General features: G+C 37.3%; 1 protein-coding gene across 1 annotated transcript in view; it reads right to left on the reverse strand.

Moving 5' to 3' along the window:
* Nucleotides 1-21,950, reverse strand: part of gabbr2 (gamma-aminobutyric acid (GABA) B receptor, 2) — a 208,860-nt gene that overhangs the window by 67,644 nt on the left and 119,266 nt on the right. Inside the window, exons 4-8 of the mRNA XM_014005665.1 lie at nucleotides 16,114-16,215; nucleotides 11,623-11,688; nucleotides 9,600-9,788; nucleotides 8,361-8,603; nucleotides 2,250-2,310 (exon numbers count right to left, since the gene is read on the reverse strand). Of these exons, the coding sequence (XP_013861119.1) occupies nucleotides 2,250-2,310; nucleotides 8,361-8,603; nucleotides 9,600-9,788; nucleotides 11,623-11,688; nucleotides 16,114-16,215 (661 nt within the window). The remainder of the gene's footprint in view (nucleotides 1-2,249; nucleotides 2,311-8,360; nucleotides 8,604-9,599; nucleotides 9,789-11,622; nucleotides 11,689-16,113; nucleotides 16,216-21,950) is intronic.

The following is a 21,950-nucleotide window of genomic DNA, read 5'->3' on the forward strand; positions in this document are numbered from 1 at the left end:
TAATGCTTTGGAAACACATATTTTACATTTAATATTGTACTGTATAACTGCATTATAAATATCCACAAATATTAAGGGATCCTTATTGCAAAGTGTAAAACTGTACACTATTTTAGAGAGGGTTGGATTATTTGGTATGTTAATATGGCGCTTTTTTACTTTTTTGATACATCAACATTGTTGACCATTACATGTTTGAACAATAATTTCAAATATTGATCATCAACATGAAATTTTAAAAATGGTGATATTTTCCTCCATTTAAGACTAACTTTTGGCATTTATAAATGTTTATTTGTTATTTATAAATAATGTACTGTATTACACTTTATGATAAGTCTCCCTTTGACAGTTGTGGATATTTACAATGTAGTAATATAGTACAATATTAATATAACAAAATGTAATAATAATATGTGTTTCTTATTGTTATTGCACTTACAATGTAGTAACCTAGTCTGAAATGTTTAAAGGGGACCTGTTATGCAAAATTCACTTTTTAAAGGTTTTTTTTACTCAACTTTGGGTATGTACTTCTTAAAAAATAGTCCTAGGACCAAAAAAAAAATGCATCCAGGGGCATATTTACTGTAAGTAAATGTATTTATAATGTATATTAATGACAAGTTTTATACTTCCGTCATTTTGTGATGTCACAAGCCGTACGACAACCCACCAGAACCTGCGTTCAGCCTCTTACCTAGCAGCCCCCGGGTGAAGCTCCTCCTCCTCAGTATAAAAAGCCGTCATTGTTATTGTGCAATGCTCAGCTCATTTCACAAAAGGCCTCCAATATGGCAATGGGTAGAGTGTTAGACCAAAGAGTGGGAGACCAGGGTTTGAGATCAGCATGGATACAATTTAATTATTTATTTTCATTCGTTATGAACACGTTTTCTCATGTACCTCTATAGTTTAGCTTATTAAAGCCTTGTTAAAGCATATTTGTTAGAGTTTCTGAGGTATTTTGACCGCTGCTGCTCCCTGCTCTGGTAACAGCATGCAGAGTGAGCGCAGAGCAGAGGACGGGGAGAAAATAAAAAGAAGCTGCGACCACGACTCTGCCTCTGGGTCTCTCATACGGTTGTACAACGGAGTTTCTGCTGTTATTAGCCATGCTAACATAAACTCTGGCTTTGGAGGGTGGAGTTAATGTCAACAGATTTTTGGAGGGCGTTACCAACAGAGCTCATTAACATAAACAGCTCTTCTGAACAGAAGTCAGAGCAGGCAGAACTAGAAAATGGGAAATTTTATTATCTGAGAATTATTTTGTGCATTAAATTGAATGAACATGATCTGGGTAGCCCACAGACATACCATTAAAATTTCTAGGACCCATAATTGGTCTCCTTTAAATAAGTACCTTTAGATGTAATATGTAGGTGAACAGATTTGTTTCATTATTTAGTAAGAAACCAGACAGTTTTGTCTCTTTCTCGTCCTTAATTATTGCATAATAAACATTTATTAATGATCTATAAAGTGTTTACNACCAACAGAGCTCATTAACATAAACAGCTCTTCTGAACAGAAGTCAGAGCAGGCAGAACTAGAAAATGGGAAATTTTATTATCTGAGAATTATTTTGTGCATTAAAYTGAATGAACATGATCTGGGTAGCCCACAGACATACCATAAAAATTTCTAGGACCCATAATTGGTCTCCTTTAAATAAGCACCTTTAGATGTAATATGTAAGTGAACAGATTTGTTTCATTATTTAGTAAGAAACCAGACAGTTTTGTCTCTTTCTCGTCCTTAATTATTGCATAATAAACATTTATTAATGATCTAWAAAGTGTTTACAGATGAAATAATAACCTATCTATAAACTCTTTTWAAGTCATMTATAAGGGGAGCCTTAATGTAAAGTGGTGCCCAAAAACTTTCACCCCAGAGCAGACACTGAGGAMAAATGTGTCTTTTAATGACAACCAACACCACAGCCATGTGAGTCCTCCTCCACAATGAGCAAGATGAATGTGAGAGTAAAGCATTTGACTTTGAAAGCTTGAAAAGTTTCAGGCTGTGACCTGCATTAGCTTTTCGGAGGGCTTTTTAGTCATGATTTATCGAGGGTACATCCACTGCGCCGCACACGTAATCTGTTTGCAATGTTATGGCAACAATTTCCAGCTGAGACAAATCGAGTTTTAAAAAAAAGGTAGAAAACAAAGCAGTCAAGGCTGCAGCACGGTTATGGAAAACAGGACAAAACATAGTGAGCTTAATGAGGAGCGGAGTACCTTGAAACTGGTTAAATTTGATTGTGCCCATCCTCTCTCCATTACGGAACATGACTTGACCCTGAAAAACACGAGCAAAACAAATGTTTTCATCATTGCCCTGGAGTATCCCACACCTTTAAAGATTTAAATGCAACACATTCTGTTGAGGAAGCTGTRCGGTAAAATCAATCGATATGAGTTGATTTGAATTTATGCGGTGTTTTCCTAACAGTGATGACAGAAAAAGAGGCACACTGCATCTCATTTGGCCAAAATTGATCTGTTTATAGAAGTAAACACAATTATTCTTCAGCCAATTCATCCTTGGAGCTACACCAGTGAGGCGAGGACAACAAATCCAGGCTCTGGAAAGTGCAGGTTTGAATCAGAGTTGGAAGTGGTTGAAATAGCAGTTCAGTTAGCGGTTCTCACAGCTGGTCAGGAACCGTCGTCAGCCTGAGTCACTGAGATTTAAGGGAACCTTTTATGCCTTATCGCTGATAGAAGTATACAGGTTAAACCAGCTCTCCATGAGGGAGAAAATAACGACAAAAACTTTACAGGAGGCAAACAAAAAAAAGAGAGCAATTTTTAGCCCGGGAGCTTCTGGCAAAAATACACAAAAAGAAAAAAAGCATCTGAACTGTTGGCAACCTCTTGAAACGTTTTGGAAACAATCGTGCTTCAGTCACCTTATCTCCCCCCTCCCCCTGTCCCACTCCATCCTTTCTTACTCACATCTACCACGAGTCTTCAATTAATTCAGCCCACCATCTGCTCACGGAGCTCCTTAATTACGCATTTAACTGGGTTTACATATCAGCTGTTGGCTAACAAAACAGGTGAGAGGCAAGCACGCGGGCAGATAGATAGTTTGCGGCGACTGGTTCGGAGATAGCTGAGGGGAAGTGGAGGGGACGCCGGAGAGCCGATTTTCTCTTAAAAACGGCCCGCTTTGAAGTGGCGGAGTGGATCCCACCCCTCTCTTTGAATCCCAGTCTTTGTGTGGCATCTTTGATGTTAGTCTGAGCGGCGTGTGTGTGCGCACTTAATGTGTTATCATACTTGCGTGTGTCACAGATAATGCATACATAAGTGAGTTTCTCCCAGGAGAAGACGGCCTCTGATGCCGCCTATTACATTAGTGATGCACAACACATCACGCCTTAAGTGTTTGTTGCAGAGACCCCYCTCTTTCGTTTAGCTTATTTGTATTACATGGCGATGACTGTGGTGTTTAATGGGGGTCAGAGGATTCATGGGAACTTGACTCGAAGTCGTTATAATTCCTCCTGCATATATACTAGTTTCAGAGTGGCCTCATATGTTCTGTTCCTACATTAGATTCGCTACGTTCTGTGTCCTTCAAATCAACAAAAAACAAGTTAGGCAAACAGTATTAAAATATTAAAATTTAAGACCTTGCATTAATTTGAGGAATACAAATTGCTCGCCATGTTTTATGCCAGACTTTTAAACTAAGAACCTCTTATAATAGGAAATGATGGTGTTATAGCTGTTTTAGTCAAAGCTTGAAAATGTTTTTATGCTAAATYGATACAATTTTGTGAGATCTTGTGAGCTTAGAGTATGACCTAAGGAGGACTCTCAACTACTACCACATCAAATCTGTTATCTCAATATCTATTCAAATAATAGAGTTATAGCTATTTTCGTGTTGGCTAACTTTGATTAGCTGTGGTGGCCATCTTACTTGGGACTAACTCCAGAACGTAACGGTTTGTAGATGTGCATCAAATAAATAATTTCTGAGAGTTTTTCTTTAATCTGTGCATTGAGTCATGACATATTTTGCTAACAGACAGAATTGTTTGCGATGCTCAGTGGCAAAGATTTTAAAATTGGATGAGTGAAATAAATACKGAAATAAAAAGAAAAGAAAAATGTACGGCAGTGTAAAGATGTATATTTTTGCATGAACTGATACGCTTGCTAATGATAATTTTTCGTATAAACCTTACAGAACAATACTTCAGAAAATCCAAACTATCTTTTGAAAAGCTTATTGTGAAGCCAGAGGTAAGAATCACTTAGACAGGCATCCCTGCATTCAAAGGACTTTCAGTAAGAATAAAGCGACGGCTGAAGGAGCAATTATTGTGTTTAGGCACGTGTGTGAGAGAGAAGGTGTCTTTCTCAAGTAAAGATGGAGGAGGTGGCCAGCTCTCACTTTGTCAGTGAGTGTGAGAATACWGGCAGTGACAGGAGTGCTGGGGTCAAATGAGATGTAACTGTGTGAGCTGCAGGTGTTACATCCTCTGGGTTTTCAGGGTTTCAGATTCCTGAAACGGCTGATGCCAGTTTAACTGGGATGCACACACAGATAAGAGCTCAGATTTAAAGAGGAAAAAAAAAACAGACTGCAGATTTTCAAAAAAAAAGGCAGCATGAAGCAAAAACATGATGGTGACATTCTGATGAGGCGTTTCTCTTCAGAAAATAGCTTTCTGTGGCTCCAGCAGCTCTCCTCGCCCTGGAAGTTCTCCAACCAATCTGTTCCTCTGTGACTGTGACAGCCACCGGATCGATACTCTCAGTGATCACTCTCCTGCTGCAGTGACTGATTCAGCAGTAAGGCASAGATCAACACACAAGCAGTGCGTTTTCTTTTTCTTTAACATGTTTTTTGCGCAACAGAAAAAAAAAACCTGACACCAAAGAAGGCACACATAACGTTCAGCAACGTGCGCACGCCACCTTTAAGCCAAGAATTCGTCTTCACACATCTGCCTGMACGCGGGTGAATTTAGTCAAACTACAAGTCATTTAATCCCCGAGCAAGGCGAGCGAGTTGCGTAACAGCTGCTTTTGAAATCAGAATTTTAAAATAGCATAAAAGATGTATGGAGCATGGCTGGAAGGGAAATTGCCTCCTCCAGTCTTTGTCATGTGTGGGTGGAAGTTTCTATGCACTAAGTCGTATTTCATGTAATCCCTTAAAAAGAACAGCTATAATAGTTGGGAGAGCTTAAAGCTTCAGGAACAAAAACACGTTTAATTATATAGCAATGCCACTGTTTAACATTGTTTATTATGTGCATAACTCACTAAATTTAAAATTGCTCCTGTTGAATCATTATGTAATAAATGTAGCTACTTGACACAATAATCTGCATGTGTATGGCATGAATATGACAGAGGGCAAGATAGGAATCGTGTAGTTTAAACAGCTTGAACAGACAGGTTATGTTTGATGTATGGGATGCTCGGCGTGCTGCAGCAGCACAGCCTGTGTTAACCGCTTGCAAACAGTGCCCTACTGCTTTCAGTCTGGTAACATATTTACATCACTTATTTGTGACAACAAACTTACTCTAAATAACAACAGCAACATCAGTACTTATTATGTAAATTTTAAGATTAAATTAAAGTCCTAGCATTCTCTGAGGGCAGTGTTGGGCACGGTTCCCCTAAAGCACTGAAGCACTAATAGGRGACCTAATTTCCTGATTAGTGATTTAGGGCTTTTGCTAATTTTAAAATTTATTAGTGGATTAGCACTTGCTAAATTTATAGGCTAAATTTACAGCACTAACTGAGGTTTATACATGTTATTGATCAATGTTAAAGTTAACAGCTGACAGTGAAAGCCGTCACACATTTTGTTCATGTGTCACTTATCCACTAGATCGGTGGTTCCCAAACTTTTTAGACGTGTGTACCCCCTGAGTCATTTTGTCAAATCACTCGTACCCCCACTGTCAAACATTATGATAATTCTCCAAAACTGTAATGTACTACAACTGATTATTAAATTAAAATTATTTATTTAATGCCCTAGAACATTTAATTCTCAGACATTTTATTCTTTTCAACTCAAATTAAACATTAAGATAAATACGTTGCCTTGCCAAGGGGTACACATACCCCTGGTTGGGAATCACTGCACTAGGTGACGTCAAAAGTATTAAGAGAGCAACATGGCAATATGTGACTCGTGTTGTCTRYTGAATAATTTTCATGGRTTGACTGGGTTATTAGTGCTTTAGAATTAGCTTTTGCTAAAACTTTAGTGCATTAGTGCTTTAGAATTAGGGGACCTAAATATTTGAGTTAGTGTTTTAGGGCTAGCGGTACTAATTTTTAAATTAGTGCTRCCCACCACTGTCTGAGGGCATGCATATCATCCAATCAGCCAATGATGAGAAATGACAAAAATCCTTGTTGTGTTTTTTCTGGGTTTATGTGTTGAGGTCGACTCTTAGCTGCGACCACATCAAACTGAGATCAACATCTGTAAAGTTTTCTATGAAAATTGCTGGATAAGGTCAATTATTGGTGGCAGCCATTCCTGAAATGTGTTGACAACAAAAGGTATTAAGCTGTAGAAAAGACTGCTAAGTTGTAGATAAAATATGTCCAAGAATTACTTGCAGAGTTTCACTAAAAATCATCCAGTACTTCATAAAATATTTTGCTTATGCTATAGACAGGCAAACTTAAACATACACACACAGAGGGGAGAAAAACATTATCTTAGGCAGCAGGCAATAATAGAAGTGAAAAAATAATAGTAACATTAGTTCAACACTTATTCCTGTTTATTTATTTATTTTTTTGGTTATTTTTAAAGTTAGGACAGCTTTTGTTTGAATTTATTACAATGTTATTTTATTGAAATGTATATTTTTGTATGAATATTTTAACAGTTTTTTTTTCTGTATAACAGGTCTCTCTTGCAAATGAGACAATTTTGTTTCAACAAGATTAACCTGTATAAATAAAGGAAATGAAATGGAGGTTTTAATAACTGCAAGAACTGCTCTGAAATTTTATGCTTTTGACAATAAAAATAAAAAATAAAAAAACACTCTCATTATGAATTAAACAATTATTCCAAACTCAGGTCATCAAAAGTGCAATCCACCACAGGTAAGATATTAATTGTTCACAACTTGTTTGCAGAACCTCCTYACAAAAGGTCTGAACCCACATTTTTAAATGGAGGTGTTTTCTATCAATTTGTTTTGCCCTTTTGTGTGACTCTCTTTATTTTTTCATTACCAGCTGCAGTTGGAACTAATTACTTGTTAACTGGGTTTGAATATGAGGACAATAGAATGTAAGTAATGTCCTGATGTAGTGCACAACCTCCCCATGCCAAMTGGCTGCTCAGGCTGGGAGCAGCAGGCATTTCCTCTAATAACAGAGTGGCCATTACAGAGAAACAGGAGATATCCTCAAACGGCTCAATAGGAAGAAATAGAGAGAGTAAGAACACCCATTCATGCACACAAGCACACACACACCTACACACACACACACAGTGCATAAACAGCTTTTAGCTTTGCCACTAGGATCAATCTTAAATGCAGTGAAGTGAGTCTGTTGCACTAAATGACATCACTTTAGGCTTCATTCAGACCCACGGATGAGTAGGTAACCTCTGCAAACAAGAGTCCAGTTTACTGAGCACTCATTCCTCTGTGTGTTGCTGTGACATTTACCCACTCCACACAAAAAATAGTTTACTTTAAGTGTTTACATTTGGACTGTTGAAAGCTCATTTTACAAGACCCCAACTTGATCAGCATTGGGACACTGTGTTTGATCCTGTCTGTATGTGCACCGGTGTTTGAAATGATCTGAAATCATGAGACTCCAAAGTACAGGTAATAACATTTTTGCTCATGTCTGTATGTTTGTGTCTCTGTCTTGTTGCAAATATTTAATAAAGCACTGGTTAGATTTTAATACAATTAGCAGAAACGAATAATCTACATCTACAATCTGATTATATTTTATAGTCAACCAAATTAAAGATGTCTGAGCACAGCTTGTTAATGTAAAACAGGTTTAAAACTCATCTAATTTAAACAGAAGTGTTTGAAGTATTAATTACATGAGTAGAAGTACACGTATGGGTTTAAAAGGACTAAAAAGGAAAAGTGTTTATGGAGTCAAAACTTGATGTGGTAGTAGCTAGTCATTAACAACTTAAAATAAGAGGTTAAAGTTGTGTGTAATATTTTCAAGGTTTAATCAAAAATAGCTGAACTCCATCATTTATCATTATAYGATGATTTTAGTTGAAACCTCTGAAGGGCAGTGGGCGATGTGAATTCCTACAAGAAATGCTTTTGAGGAAAACTAAACTGTCTGACTTACCGTTACACCATTRAAGTTCGTCTCATTCATCACATTCAGAACCATTTTTCCTACATCCCGGTCATCGACTGTGAAGTTGTGGTAGGTGTTCTGCCTTTGTTTGATCCGCAGCAGCTCCATCACTCGGGTCAAGGTTTTAGCAATTACCCAGATCCCATCGTAGGCAAAGCCATGAAACTTGCTTGCCTCCACACCTTTCTGCCGAAGCTCTCTGGTATACTCCATCTCGTACTCCTGGGGGGTCTGAAAGGCGAGCGAGACGAAGAAGCTTTACTCATACCTTTTTTTTTTTTTTTTTAACAATGAAGCTTTTCTACAGAAAGTAGAAGTAGAGTATTAATGAAAGATATTGTTATTGTAACCTTGAAATTTCTAATCTAAAAAATGTACGACTGACCAAAAAAAAAAAAGAATTTTGGAAGCAAAGTTGTGAAACTGTTTGTAAATTTTCACAAAATCAATTCCAACAGATGCTCTTCTGTGTAATAAAAAAACTGCTAAATGTAGCCACAGGAAAACAAAATTAGAAAATAAAAAGAAATGATAATGACTTCATTCTAAAAATGTAGAAAAACAATAAATTAGATGTAAAAACTTGATCAAAAATACCTCAGTTTTCACTTTTTTATTTAAATAATTCAGATTATAAACTACAAATTACTTACATTTGATCCTTTTAGCTCTGTCTTAACCTGACTCTAAAAGTTATTGTGTATTTGCAGCAGTGTACAGTTTTATATTTCTAACAACTATGTAAAAAATGTGATTTTTATTTTATTTTATTTTTTTTTGACATGCAGCAGAAAATGGCTTCTGGTTGTCAGAAGTCAGAGCAGGACAATGAAAAACGGAGTGGCATGTGTTAATTATTGCAATCAAACACTAGACATGCTTTTGTGTCTCGGACCGTTTGATGAAATATTTCCCTGTGCATGCTGGGAAACCTGCAAGAGCAGCACTGAAACACATTAAACGAGTTTAGAAAAGAAAACAAAGAATTATCTCAAAATGCACAGATTTAGCCCTGAAATAACCAAGGACAAAGCATGCCTCTGTTTTCTCTTGGGAGCGCTTCTGATTTAAATATTATACTTATCCACATTTATTTTTATCTTTTTAATGTTCAGCTTGATTCTGAATAAACCAACTCACTCACAAACAGGGTTAAAACTGGTTTTCAGACCTCACATCACATTTTTGTCAACTTTTGTTCATATTTGAACAGCTGGTGTTCCTCACCCTGCCAGAGATGCCTTTGACTGGCCTAGAGCTGAGCGGCTCGAAGTCCACACTGATGTACCCTTCCATGGCAGTGAGAAGCTTCTTGACCGTGCAGTTGGTGGTATTAGCCTGCTCCCACCACTTGTGTTGGTACCAGCCCGGAATGATCCACTGGTACTTACTGCCAAACATGTTCAAGTTATACGCCTGGAACAGGAAAACAGAGAAAACAGGAAGGCTGAAGCAATAAAACAGCACATGCATTTTTGTACCTGACTGTCATTTAAAAGGTCAGGAAAAGCTGGCCATTGTTTTGGATTATATGTGTTCTCCCCAATGTTTTTAATACATATTGTCATTTCTGATTTAGGACAGATAGTGACTGACAGGACAAGCAGCATCAGCTCAGTCATTTAAAGGCTAAAATATACAAACACACATACATGCAAAAGCATGTTGCCTACTGGGGGAAGTCTCATAAATATGCAGAATATGTATTTTTTTTATGTTCTTGTCAATTTAGCTCTGCTTATCTGTGAAAAACAAAACAAAACAAACAAAAGTCGTTGAAATAATRGAGATCATCTACTGAAGCTTTTCCTCCAGGGTCAGAGACAGAGGAGTGGYACCTTGTTGACCACCCTAGGTGCCACCCTCAAATGGTTGACAGTTGAAGTGGGAATCACATGTGGCCTTTTGAAAAGGGCAGTTAGAGCAAAAACAGACTAAACAGACTATTTGTCAAGCAGATGTGTTGTTTGGCGTAGAGGGAATCTATCAGTGTGAATTATATGAAGAAAAATAACTTTTCTGAACCACTGAATAACTAGAAAACAACAAACACGTGCAGTAGTTGTGGGTTTAAGAACCAGTTAATACAAACAGAGCAAAGGCTAGTGTGTAACATAGCAATAGCATGGAGCTATAAGAAGAGTTCTTTGTGAAACATTGACGGGTGCCATGTGGCTGCCATTTTAAATTTTTGATGTGACTGTACTATGTTGATTGCAGCTTTGACCACACCAAATTCCAGCCTAATATGTCAAAAAATACCTGAGTTATAAACATTTGAAATCAGCAGTGGCGGCCATCTTGAATATTCAGATCCAGTGTAGTTTTATTTATATTTACATGAGGCCTAAAAAATAATACACCTGTGCCACCCCTTACAAAGAAGTCTTGCTCTGCCCCTGTTTTCCACCCATGTTCCTTTTTTGTTCACTGATTTTTGTGTTTTTTTTTCTTTTTGGTGATAGATTTGCTCCTGTCAACTTCTCCCAGTCAGTGTTTTACCCATGAGTAGTGTCGAGTCTGAAAGCTACACACCGTTMACTACATGAAGGGCCCACCAAAAGTCTGTCCGAGTTTGTTGGACACCCACAATCCTTCACTCTCATGGAATTACACCAACTCAATTMAATCAAAGTAAATTAATGGCTCAGTCTTTGAATCTTTGTCTGCAAGTTTTCAATTCAATTCAAAAATTTATTCAATTCATTAAAAATACTATATATAATAATAAAAAATAAACAAAAACCAAAAAATAAACAACCCCCCCAAAAGTATACAAATCAAACTAAAATTAAAAGTAGCAGAAGAAGAATAAATCTTATTTTGTCTGCCCCCTTTCAACCCAGAGTATATTCAAACGAAACATAATTTACAAAACAATACTAAATAAAAATTTAAATAAAAACAATAAAAAGATCAACTCAAACAACAAATCAAATAGCTTCACATTTTACTTTTCATATTTCTTCAAAAAACTGTTTTTCTGTCTCTTAAATATATACATTGATTTAGCATTTTTAAGATCACCTTCCAGACCATTCCATAATCCTGTACCTTGGATTAAAGTAAGTTAGAAGATTAGGGTTTTTAATTCCAATCCTTCCTTGTATCTGTGTCCTTACATGAACACTGAATCCTTGCATTATCCTATATGGTAAGTCTAAAGACATAAAACAAGTGTTGTATTTTTTGTGCTTGGTAGGACCTATAAAGTTAAAAAGACATTAAATAAGTATGATAGAGTACTTACACAACAGAAGACTTGGGAGGCCAAGTTTTCATCAAACTGACCAATGATGATYCTCACATCGTTGTCCTGAAGAAAATAAAACATAAATTGTGTTTAACAGCAAACAATATTTTCCTTTTATAGTTCAGTGTTCCAAAATGTCTTTACTTGTATTTTACTGTGCACCACATTAACTCCAAGTCTGCTCTGATTGGTCAGTAATGAAAGTTCAAACCAGCTGCTTGTTGTTTGTTGTGGTTCTCCGTAGAGCTTTATTATGTCCTTTCTGCAAAGCATGCAAGGCATTTTGGGTAATACATTTCAACAAAAACTGTACAACCTTTATTTGGGAATTTTAATTCAGGAAATAAATCTAYGAAATAAAAATGTAAAGCTTTTAGTGAAATTATTAGAACTACTTGAATAAACCATGTTGCATGTGCTTTCTCAACATTTGAACCTCATTAAGAGATCCAACGTTTGATGGATTTGAATGGAAGTAAATAAAACAAAGCAATGCATTAAAACATAGTATATCAGGGGATAAAACTACACTCCAACTAGACTGGAGAGTTCAAATATGCTTGGGGATTCAGGACACAACATGGCTCGGTGATGACTCGGTAAATAATTCAGATTCCCTGGGTAGGAATTCAGCATGTTTGCAGGTGGTAAACAGTAAAAAAAAAACAACCAAAGGTCGAACCCAGGCAAAAAAAACTGAGTGCAGACCCAAACATGTCCACGCACAAAAAAAGCACACACGAGTGTTGATTAGAATCAAAATGCATAAATACAAACAGTTTGATGMATCTGTGTGAGCCTGGATGTGACAGGATGAACTGGCAGATGGATGTTGTGAGGTTCTAATTTAATCCAGACAAAACMAAAGTAGTTTTTCAATCAAACAACAAAAGTTTCATTAACTTGCATCCAGTGATTAATGAAATCTTTTGTCTTAAAGGGGACACACACACAATTTTTCAGCCTCTCTTCTTTAACCACACAACAACATGTTTCTAAGGCATTGAGGGATTTGTAAAAACTGAACTATGAAGAAAAATTACACAAAGACAAGCTTAGAAGAGAAAAACGGGGTCAAACACCAGTGATAATTTGATAAAAACCTGTCTGGAGAGTGAAGACTCATTACAAATACAGTTCAGTTCAGTCATGCTCCAGGCAGAACTCCACCATATGTCATGCATCCTCAGATCAGAGGGCTCAACTRATCACTGTCATCTTAATCCTAACACTTCTGTACTGGTTACTCATCAGAGTCTGTGCTGAAAAACTGGAGGAATAGTTGCTATAATTCTCTCTGATCAATGACGAGCATCTTCAGGTAGGATCCCATAGGTCAGGTATTCTGTCAGGATGTGCTGCTGTGTTCTTTTCTGTGTTGGTGAATGTGTATTTGGGTGAGACAGACATGCCGGTGGCGGCTCAGTAATACGTCTGTTCCCTGAAGTAAAGGCACTTAACCTAAATGACTCCAGCTATGTCCAAGGGCCAGAGTCTCAGTGAGAGTTCCAGCCTGCCCAGCAACGGAAYGAGAAGGCCGCATAGTTGTAGGCAAGGGCACGAGTCAGCGTGTTGTTAGTGCTCTACAGACAGACTGGGGGCACTAAAGAGCTCCCAAATTACCCTTGTTGTGCAAGCTTTTATGTAAGAATGACTGTTTTCAAAGAAGGTAGGGTTAAGGGCAGCGTGGGCTGCTTTATCCACAACAGCAGGGTTATTTGTAACTTTATAATTGTGATWAATGAGTGATAGTAATATTTAACACATAATCCTCAAAAGGCACCAATAAGGCTTATTAAACACAGAGAAATATTAATGATCTTTTATGAGCTTGATGAAAATTTGATTGAGACTTTGTTGCTTCTACATCACTAATTATATCATTGTGACTATCGTGTTGTGAACACAGTTATTTACTCATGCCAGATGAAATGACGTTTGTAATGTTTTACTGACAAACGCATGACTTATTACCACACTTTTTTACTTTATTGCCTGATTTAAAAAAAACAACAACATGAGAACTATCCTGCTCAGTAGATCGGTTCAGTGTGAGACTGTTGCTCCAGCTTTGTGCTGTTTGGGGATTTAGATCAGCAGAGGTGCTTTAGCAATTTTATTGGTTTCAATAAAATACTTTTACAAAATAGGCAAACTTTTAATGGTGTTATAAGTGCAAGCCATTAATCTGGCGCTGACTCTATGTGGGTCACATGACAAGCTAAATCGTTCTGAGTTTATTTTATTCTTAGATATTGTCCGTGTGATGATATCCTGGCCATATTAAACAGGACATTCCAGATTACAGATTTGTGGTTCCCATAACACAACTCGTGCATTTGAAGTAGACATGGCCTGCCTTTAAATCCTTCTTTATCACATTTAAATCATTCAGTTGGGTCTATATTAAGTGGAACTGCAATGCTTTGGTCTGAAATCCTCTTTATTATAACTCCACAAATCCCTTTTCCTCCTGTTTTCTGAGGTTTGTCTCAGATCAACTCGTTTTCAGACTGTCTCTTTAAATCCTTCTATATAGCGCCTCCAGCTTCCAGAGCTTTGATAGAGGGGTTTATGACTATATGGTGGCACAGAAACTTTTTGTTTACAACTTGCGTAAAAGATGTCAACAATGAAAAACTTGTCTTAAAAAATAGAAAAAACTGAATGKGTTGAAAAGYATTCCCAAAACAAAATATAAGGATATCTTTGCACCACCAGGAGAAGATGAATTCAAATTTTCTGCACTTCTATTGTCTCCAAGTACAAGATAAAATGCATTTAATGGCTAAAACAGTGGATTTTGAATGACRTGTCCCCTTTAACGTGGYGAGGAGTGGTAAATTAGGCAATCAGAAGTTTCACGTAAAAATCGCTGTTTAAAATAACCTCATATTAGATATTATTGTGTCARTTTTAAATATCAGAACTTTTTTCCAGTAAAATAAAGCCGCCTGAACTGCCTCTAAGTCCCAAAAAGTTTAAAACACCTCAGTCTACAAAATGTCTGCCAACACTGATATTTTATGCACAAACTGATAAATAATAAACAACACAGTTATAAAACTGAAAATAAAGTAGTTTGTGTGCACTCATCCCAAGTAGAAAAAAGAAAAGCCTGTCTTTGTTTTATCAATGTTTCTTAACCCACTACATTCAGGGAACTTGAGGCGGGGATAGATGGAGAAAATGAAAAAAAAAAAAAGAAGAAGGTAGAAAGCATCAGAGAGAMGTAGAGAGAGGGCTGTGACAATGCCCTGCAGCCGAGATGCCTGTCTGCATTTTGAAATTTTCAGCTGGAATCTCACAGATGTGTGGATCACACAGCGTGTCAGAGGCCCACACCCACTCTTACCAAACCTTCTGAAAAGATTTTCAGGCAAGAGATTTGCATATTCAGCATTAATTCAAGATGGGTGATGTCAGCTTAAAATGTCATGCCTTAACATGCAGATTACACACATATTTTAGGAAGGAAAGCTTATGTTTCTGTTGCTTCTGTATCCCACTGTCTCCTCAGCTTTATTCTATATTTCTATTGACCCACTCCATCTGGGGAACATTCTGTTTTCCACAGATATTTAAGGAGGGAAACATATTTCTACAACTCTCCATTGTTCTCCTCCAGCACGATTTGTCTGACGGTGCTTTTTCTCCTGATGATGATAAATGCATCAATCTTTACAAACACATGTAAGCCACCGTGAGCTATTTGGAGTTCAGATTTTTCAAAGCAGGGTGACATAGAAAGGTTATAAGCCAGTGTAGTCAGTTTTTCAAATGACCTCAGTTTTTGAGAGTTAAAGTGAAAATTCCACAAGACTTGATGAGCTCATGGCTAGTCGGGACAAGGCCAAGACTATGAGGGAATATTGCAGCGGTAAACATCTCAAATATCAAATATTTAATGTGAACGTTGTTTYATAAACACTACTAACTTCTTATTCCATCAATATTTGATTTCTGTGATAGCTTGCAAGCACATATAACATAATAATAACATAACAGGAGCAGCTAGCTGTAGCACTTCTGGTGAAATTTGATGCACTTAAGGCAGGAATATATTTTTGTCAGTATAGGCATGTAAAGGGTGATTTACTTCAAAATCTGAACTATCTTTTAAAAATGCATGACAACTACAACACTGCCTGCAAAACCTAAGGAACCTATGCTTAAAAATGCAACTATGTTAGCTGTAGATAAAATATGTGCAATTGTTATTTTTTTACAGTTTCAAATTAATTAAACAATTTACAATTTTTTTATCACAGCATTTTTGTCCTGGTATCATGACTCATGAATGAATATTTCAGGTTCTTTTTTTATGTTTATAACCTAACAGTATTTTTTTTATATAAAAAGTGCACCTTTCCTCTTAAACTCACCAATGTTTTTCTTTTTTGTTTCAGTTCAAACATCAGAAAAGAATAATATCTCTRTTAAAAGTGTTTTGGACTGTAAAAGGCCAATAAAAGCTGCTTTACCTACCTTGAGCTTTTTGACGTTGACACAAGGATCATTGGAGAAACTTTCTGTGTCTGCTATCTGAATGTCTGCTTTCTCCAGCTCACTGGTCAGATCGTTCCTCACCTGAGTCAAGACAAGAAAAAAAAAACATTAAACAGAATAAGCAAGGCTTATAATATGCAAATAAAACAACATGATATGAAACCTCTGCAACATTGTTTAAACATTATTTGCATAACTTCCTATACCTTATTTCTACCATAAATGCAGTGGAGATAAGGAATGAAGTCTAAAATCTACAGTTTATGTTAATGTCACTGGTTATTTTTGAAGATTGACACTTTAATTATTTTTATGTTATCATTATTTTTGAAGATTGAGCCTGAAATTCGTAATCATGTATTTTTCCATTAAAAGTGAGTTTCAAAGAAAGAATCTAAAGTTGTTGTTTTTTTTACACATGAACACCAAAAAGCTGTAACTAAAGCAGAGAAAATAAGACTCCATGTTTCTACATGGCTTCGCTTCGCACATGGGCTTCACTGCGGGAGCTCTGAACAGAAAATGAGTTTACAGCTAAAAATATTACAGAGCGAAATCTGGGCAGAGCAAGAGGCAGGATTTGAACAGACATGATGGGATACGCTGTGGAACYTGTTGTGCTTTGATAACAGCACTTTGAGAATCACAAGTGAGGCTCTGAGATGTTTTTGTGTTACCATCAATACATAAAAAAATGTTGACAAGTGAGAAACTTCTAGGAAAAAAAACGTAAAAGCAACTCATCAGCATGCAGACCTGACAGCACTAAACGCTCCAGAGCTGTAGCTACAGTTTCACTTTGTCATTTCCTACGTGTCTTACTTGTTGTTTCATATTAATGGCAAAGATCTGAAGCAAAAACATTGTGTCTTCTCAAGAACATATTTGGACCTTTAAAGGGGCTGTATGAGTTTGGGTTTAAATGATCAGCGGGTGGTGAGTTTAGGCCATATTGTGCGTAGAAATAAAGTGTATGTGAGATAGAAACTGCAGGGAAAATTTTAATTCAGTCATTATTTGTCTCCATTTTGTTCTAAAATCAAACATGAAATAAGTAACCATCTCCCCTTTCATGCATTAACTCTTTTGGAAAATCCAAAAACCACTGCACGTGAGCGTAAAAACATTTTTTGAATTTTGCCACCTCGATCAAACATGGTTATAGATTGTCATTTTGTTTGGTTTGAGTAATTTGGTTCACTGATGAAAGCTGATTTTCACATTTAAAACTGTATATATACACATACATGTTTTTGCTACCTGGTGGGGACAATTTTTGACCATTTCCCCGGTGAGGACCCACTGTTCCTTACAGGGACAAAAACCCAGTCCCCCTTGTGGGAAATATTGTTGGTGGTGTCAGGGGTTAGGGTTAGGACTAACATGTGAATTGAGTTTAGGTAAAGTTCAGGACTTAGGTTTAGGGCAATGGGTCAGGGTTATGCTATAAAAATGGCCGGTAAATGAATGGAAGTCAATGCAAAGTCCCCATGAGAATAGAAGAACAAACGTGTGCATATGTTACAGAGGCACACACTTAAATGTTCACCGATTAARACAAGGAAGAACAAATGTAGAGTTTTAAACCATCTCAGCTGCTCATCTAGGTGTGTTGATGTATCTGCAGCATGTCTTTGATTCAATGATTCAGTGGGATGGAGAGTAATGTGATCAGAGGAGAAGAAGAGAGCAGGTGTCCCACAGGGACGGTAAGCCGGAGGTGCTTTATCAACCATCACTCCTGCTTCTTTACAAAGACATGCTGCTCCAGGATTTGTGAGTTTCAGTTGCTTTTYCTGTGCACAAAACATTTTAAGTCTACATAAAAATAAATAAAAATGCAACTACTGTTGTTGCAAGCTTATGAGCAATCATGCACAATATCGCAATCTTAATGTGCAAAGCAGCTGCTTTTTATCAATTGTACATGAGGTTGAATAAAATATTTGCAACGTGGAGGACTGCCTGTGTGTGTGTGTGTGTGTGTGTGTGTGTGCCCATGCATGTGTGCGCCAGGCTCCAGTGACGACATCTCTTCTTCTGTCTTGGATCAAATGTTTCTGATTTCCTCTGGCCGTGCCCTGCAGGCATCATCAGTCTCTCGGCTCCCACACAGGAGCCTGGCATTTGGGACGAGCTGAAACATCAGAGGGTATTTGTTCTCAAATGTGCGTGCCAAGCATAGTTGGCAGTGACAACACAGCACAGCTAACGGATGGAGGTCTTCTGTGTTGCCCTGCATTTATCTCTGTGCCTTAGTTCAGTGCCTTATCCATATCTGGTAAATGGCTTCATGTTAGTTKTATGTCGGCAGACCAAATCCTCAACTGTCTGGCCAAAATGAAGCTTTTAWTTTTATTTGTCAAAAAATAATATAGATATTTTTAAAATGGCAATCACACTGCACTCAGATTAATATATAARTAAAGGTTTTTACTTGGTCTTTTATAAGATTAAGTAATAGTGTAGACCTGTGTAAAAAACYCTATTGGGTTTGATTCATTTATTTTCTTTAGAAAACATATTTTAAAAAGTTTACATTGATCCATCACAGCTATGTCATAATTATGTTGTTGATGATTTTTTTTTTGGTGAACAAGAATTAAGATTTTATGTTTTATGGATCACTATTCATTAAAAAGTATAAACAAAGCATGKTTTTAAACCTTACCAAATCTACTTCACTGAAAAGTTGCGTTTTTTTAGATACAAGGTTTCTATTGTAAAACCACACAGTTAATTGTGTGAAAACTTGTTCCATGTTTGTTTTTGTACTTTCATACTCCTACTTTGAATATAACGTTCAACCAACGGTAAAAAGTCATTTAAGAACAATATTTGAATGCTATACAAACATTCGTATTTAATTAGTTAAATATATAATCCTATTTTGAGTGTCCAACACTATCAGARCTATTACTATCAAAGCTTGTATGAAAATGTCTCAGTGCTGCCGTCTGTGTTGTCGAATAAGTTGGTCACGTCCTTGAGATCAATGAGCCTGAGTTGTTGTGTTCCCCTCTTGTCTCGATGCCTGCCATCATAATCGCCTCCACTTCATGTACCCTGGAGAGGGTTCTAAATCACTCTGAACATCACTCACTCTTGTTCAGACATTTCCGCCACTGCAGTGCTCGCCGAGCTGAAACAACAGGAAGGCCAGAGTGGATCGATACAGCCTGGTTTTGCTTGAGAAACACTTGGGTTTGCTGGTAGAGACAAGGTGAAATGTCTTGTTGTGTCCTTTTGAGTGTTGACCTAAAACGTCCGGTTGATGTAATCTTAGAAAGGAAACACTTAGCAAAAGAWGCATTGGCAGCTGATTAGCAGAGGTTTCATTAAGCTCCTCTGAAGCAATGCAGGTTTGAATGGTAAGAAAAAATAAACCAGTGTTTGAAATTTCTTTAAAGACCAAAACTTTCACCTGTTGAAAAATGCTTTTTCATCGGTTTCATTTTGTATCTCTCCAGTGGGGATGGTGAAAGTGTGACACATCTGTGTGCTGCTGGACAATGTGAGCTACACAAAGAGACAGATGGGCTGAAAGCTGGTATTAGAGGAARAAGAGAGTTGCTCTCAGCGTAATAATAAACATCCAGCATGGTTTGGGGCAGCCTGGGAATCCCCGGCATCAAATAGAGAACAGAAATAATCCTGCTGTAGATCTGAGCATGCGTGCAGCAACACACAATGTAAATGTCTTAAATGTAATTTCATTGTGCTCCGTACAAAGACAATAAAGGCATCAATCAATCAATCAATCAATCAATCAATCAATCAATCAATCAATCAATCAAAACATCTCTAATTACACATAAACACTCTTATTTAGCATTCAGTTGGACAGTGGGCGTCAAGCACATTGATTAAAATGCTCAAATTTACAAAAAAAGGTCTAGCAAACAAATAGTTCCTTGATTCTTTATGTTWAATAGTAATGTGAGAATCAACCAAGTTATACTAGACGCTCACATGAATGATGTGAAGCCCCTCGTTTGGATTTAAAGAGGCAGCATCAAAACGAGTTGATCTGAGACACCTAAGAAAAGAGGTGAAAGAGGGGCTTGTGGAGTTACAATAAGGAAGAATTGACCAAAGCATTGCAGTTCCACTTTACATAGACATGAAATATGTGAAAAAGAAGGWTTTAAAAGAGTAAAGAGTAAAGAAGGCAAATTCAAAATCATTTTTGTACAAAATAAGAACGTATCTCCTGTACGACTCTTCTTCTGATGCCGTTCCTGCTGTACAGTTTAATGATGTTATTTTCTYAGTAATGACACCTGGTGTTTAAGAGTAGCTCCAGTAAAAACAGTAACAACAAGTTTAAAACAGTGATCTGATCGCAGGTAAGATGCTTACAGCACAGTTTACTGATTAGGTAGATGAACTTGATGAAAAAYCTTTAAACACTATGTGCTTGAACCTATGGCTGTACACTGTTCTGACATTTTCTGCTCATCATTTCAGTCCTTCATGTTAATAAGTTCYCACCACTTATTATTACTATTATGACTTTTATCACAAGATCGCTGCATCTGATCTGTTTCACATATAAGCTTTGTGGTACGTGTCATTCTATAAACTCATTCATTAAACTTCTATCCTATTATTTTAATTAGCATTACAGATGCCATTATGCAACTTCACYTCCTACATCCTTGTGTAGTTTTACAAATGTCCCAGTGTGCCTTGTTTTTGGACCTTTCTTTCACAATGTGTACTACACTTTGTATAAATCACCRTGCTAATCCCACCGTTCAGACCATAATACCCGTCCAGTGCTTATACAAAACTAGCATGACAAATGAGAGCCCACATTGCTTCCTCTCATGGCTTTACACTTCCAGTACAATGGCATGAATAAAGTAGATCTGTAGAGTTTTTACTCATCGTTACGTGGTTATTTATAAAAAGCTCAAAGCYGGTTGCTATGGAAAACCAGCAAAAAAAGCACGAACAAGGCTGACAGTTCAGTCTATTTTAAAGAAAGGTGTTTGTGAACCAGAAGGGGGAAAAAGAACTGCAACATAGTGAGGCTGAGACTGTGATTTCTCCTGCGTTTATCACTGATCATAGTATAATTAAACAGCGGAGTGCAGGGAGAGCTGAGCAGAGGACAGAGTCCTAATCCTGCTCCCYGTCAGGTCTGTCATCTGACAGCCTGATGATTGCTGCTCTGTTCCTGGGTGAGCCAGGTCTGTCGGACAATTTCAATAATGCTGATTGCTTTGTCCGTGCGTGTCTTTGTGCAACGCACGTTGTGTAAATAGGCATTTTAATACTCGCAAGCCTTTACTCATCCTCATCTCCAACTCCAATAAACCACAACCTCCCACCGCCACCCCCTCCCCCCAATAATGGACTGTTAATGTCCATCCATAAACAGGATGTGTGTATCCAAGTGTGCGTTTCGGCAGGGCCTATAAATAGAAGTGACGGGATGAATTTAGCTTACAGGTTACGTTCCCGAGAGACGCCGTATACTGTAGGTGTTTGTGTGTGATGGTGCGTGTGCGAGCTGCTGAATCTTTAACAAGCATTACGTAACGTTAACCTCGCGAGGAGTCGCTCCTTGGGGAGCACGGCTACAGTGAGAAGAGGGGGAGGACTGGAGTAAAATGCCAAAGGTCCATTCAAATGAAATATTTAGGAGCTTTTGCGAACACCAATCTTTCAACATATTTCCTTTTCTGTAGAGTAAAAAGAACAAATAAAAAGTGTGACGAGCATGAATTAAAGCTTTAGTGTAGTAAGAAGGAATTCCTGGGGAGCTATTAGCTGAAAACTTGGCATGATGTGCAGTGGTCCCCCCC

Source organism: Austrofundulus limnaeus, unplaced genomic scaffold (assembly GCF_001266775.1).
Source record: "Austrofundulus limnaeus strain Quisiro unplaced genomic scaffold, Austrofundulus_limnaeus-1.0 Scaffold32, whole genome shotgun sequence".
NCBI classification, from domain to species: domain Eukaryota; kingdom Metazoa; phylum Chordata; class Actinopteri; order Cyprinodontiformes; family Rivulidae; genus Austrofundulus; species Austrofundulus limnaeus.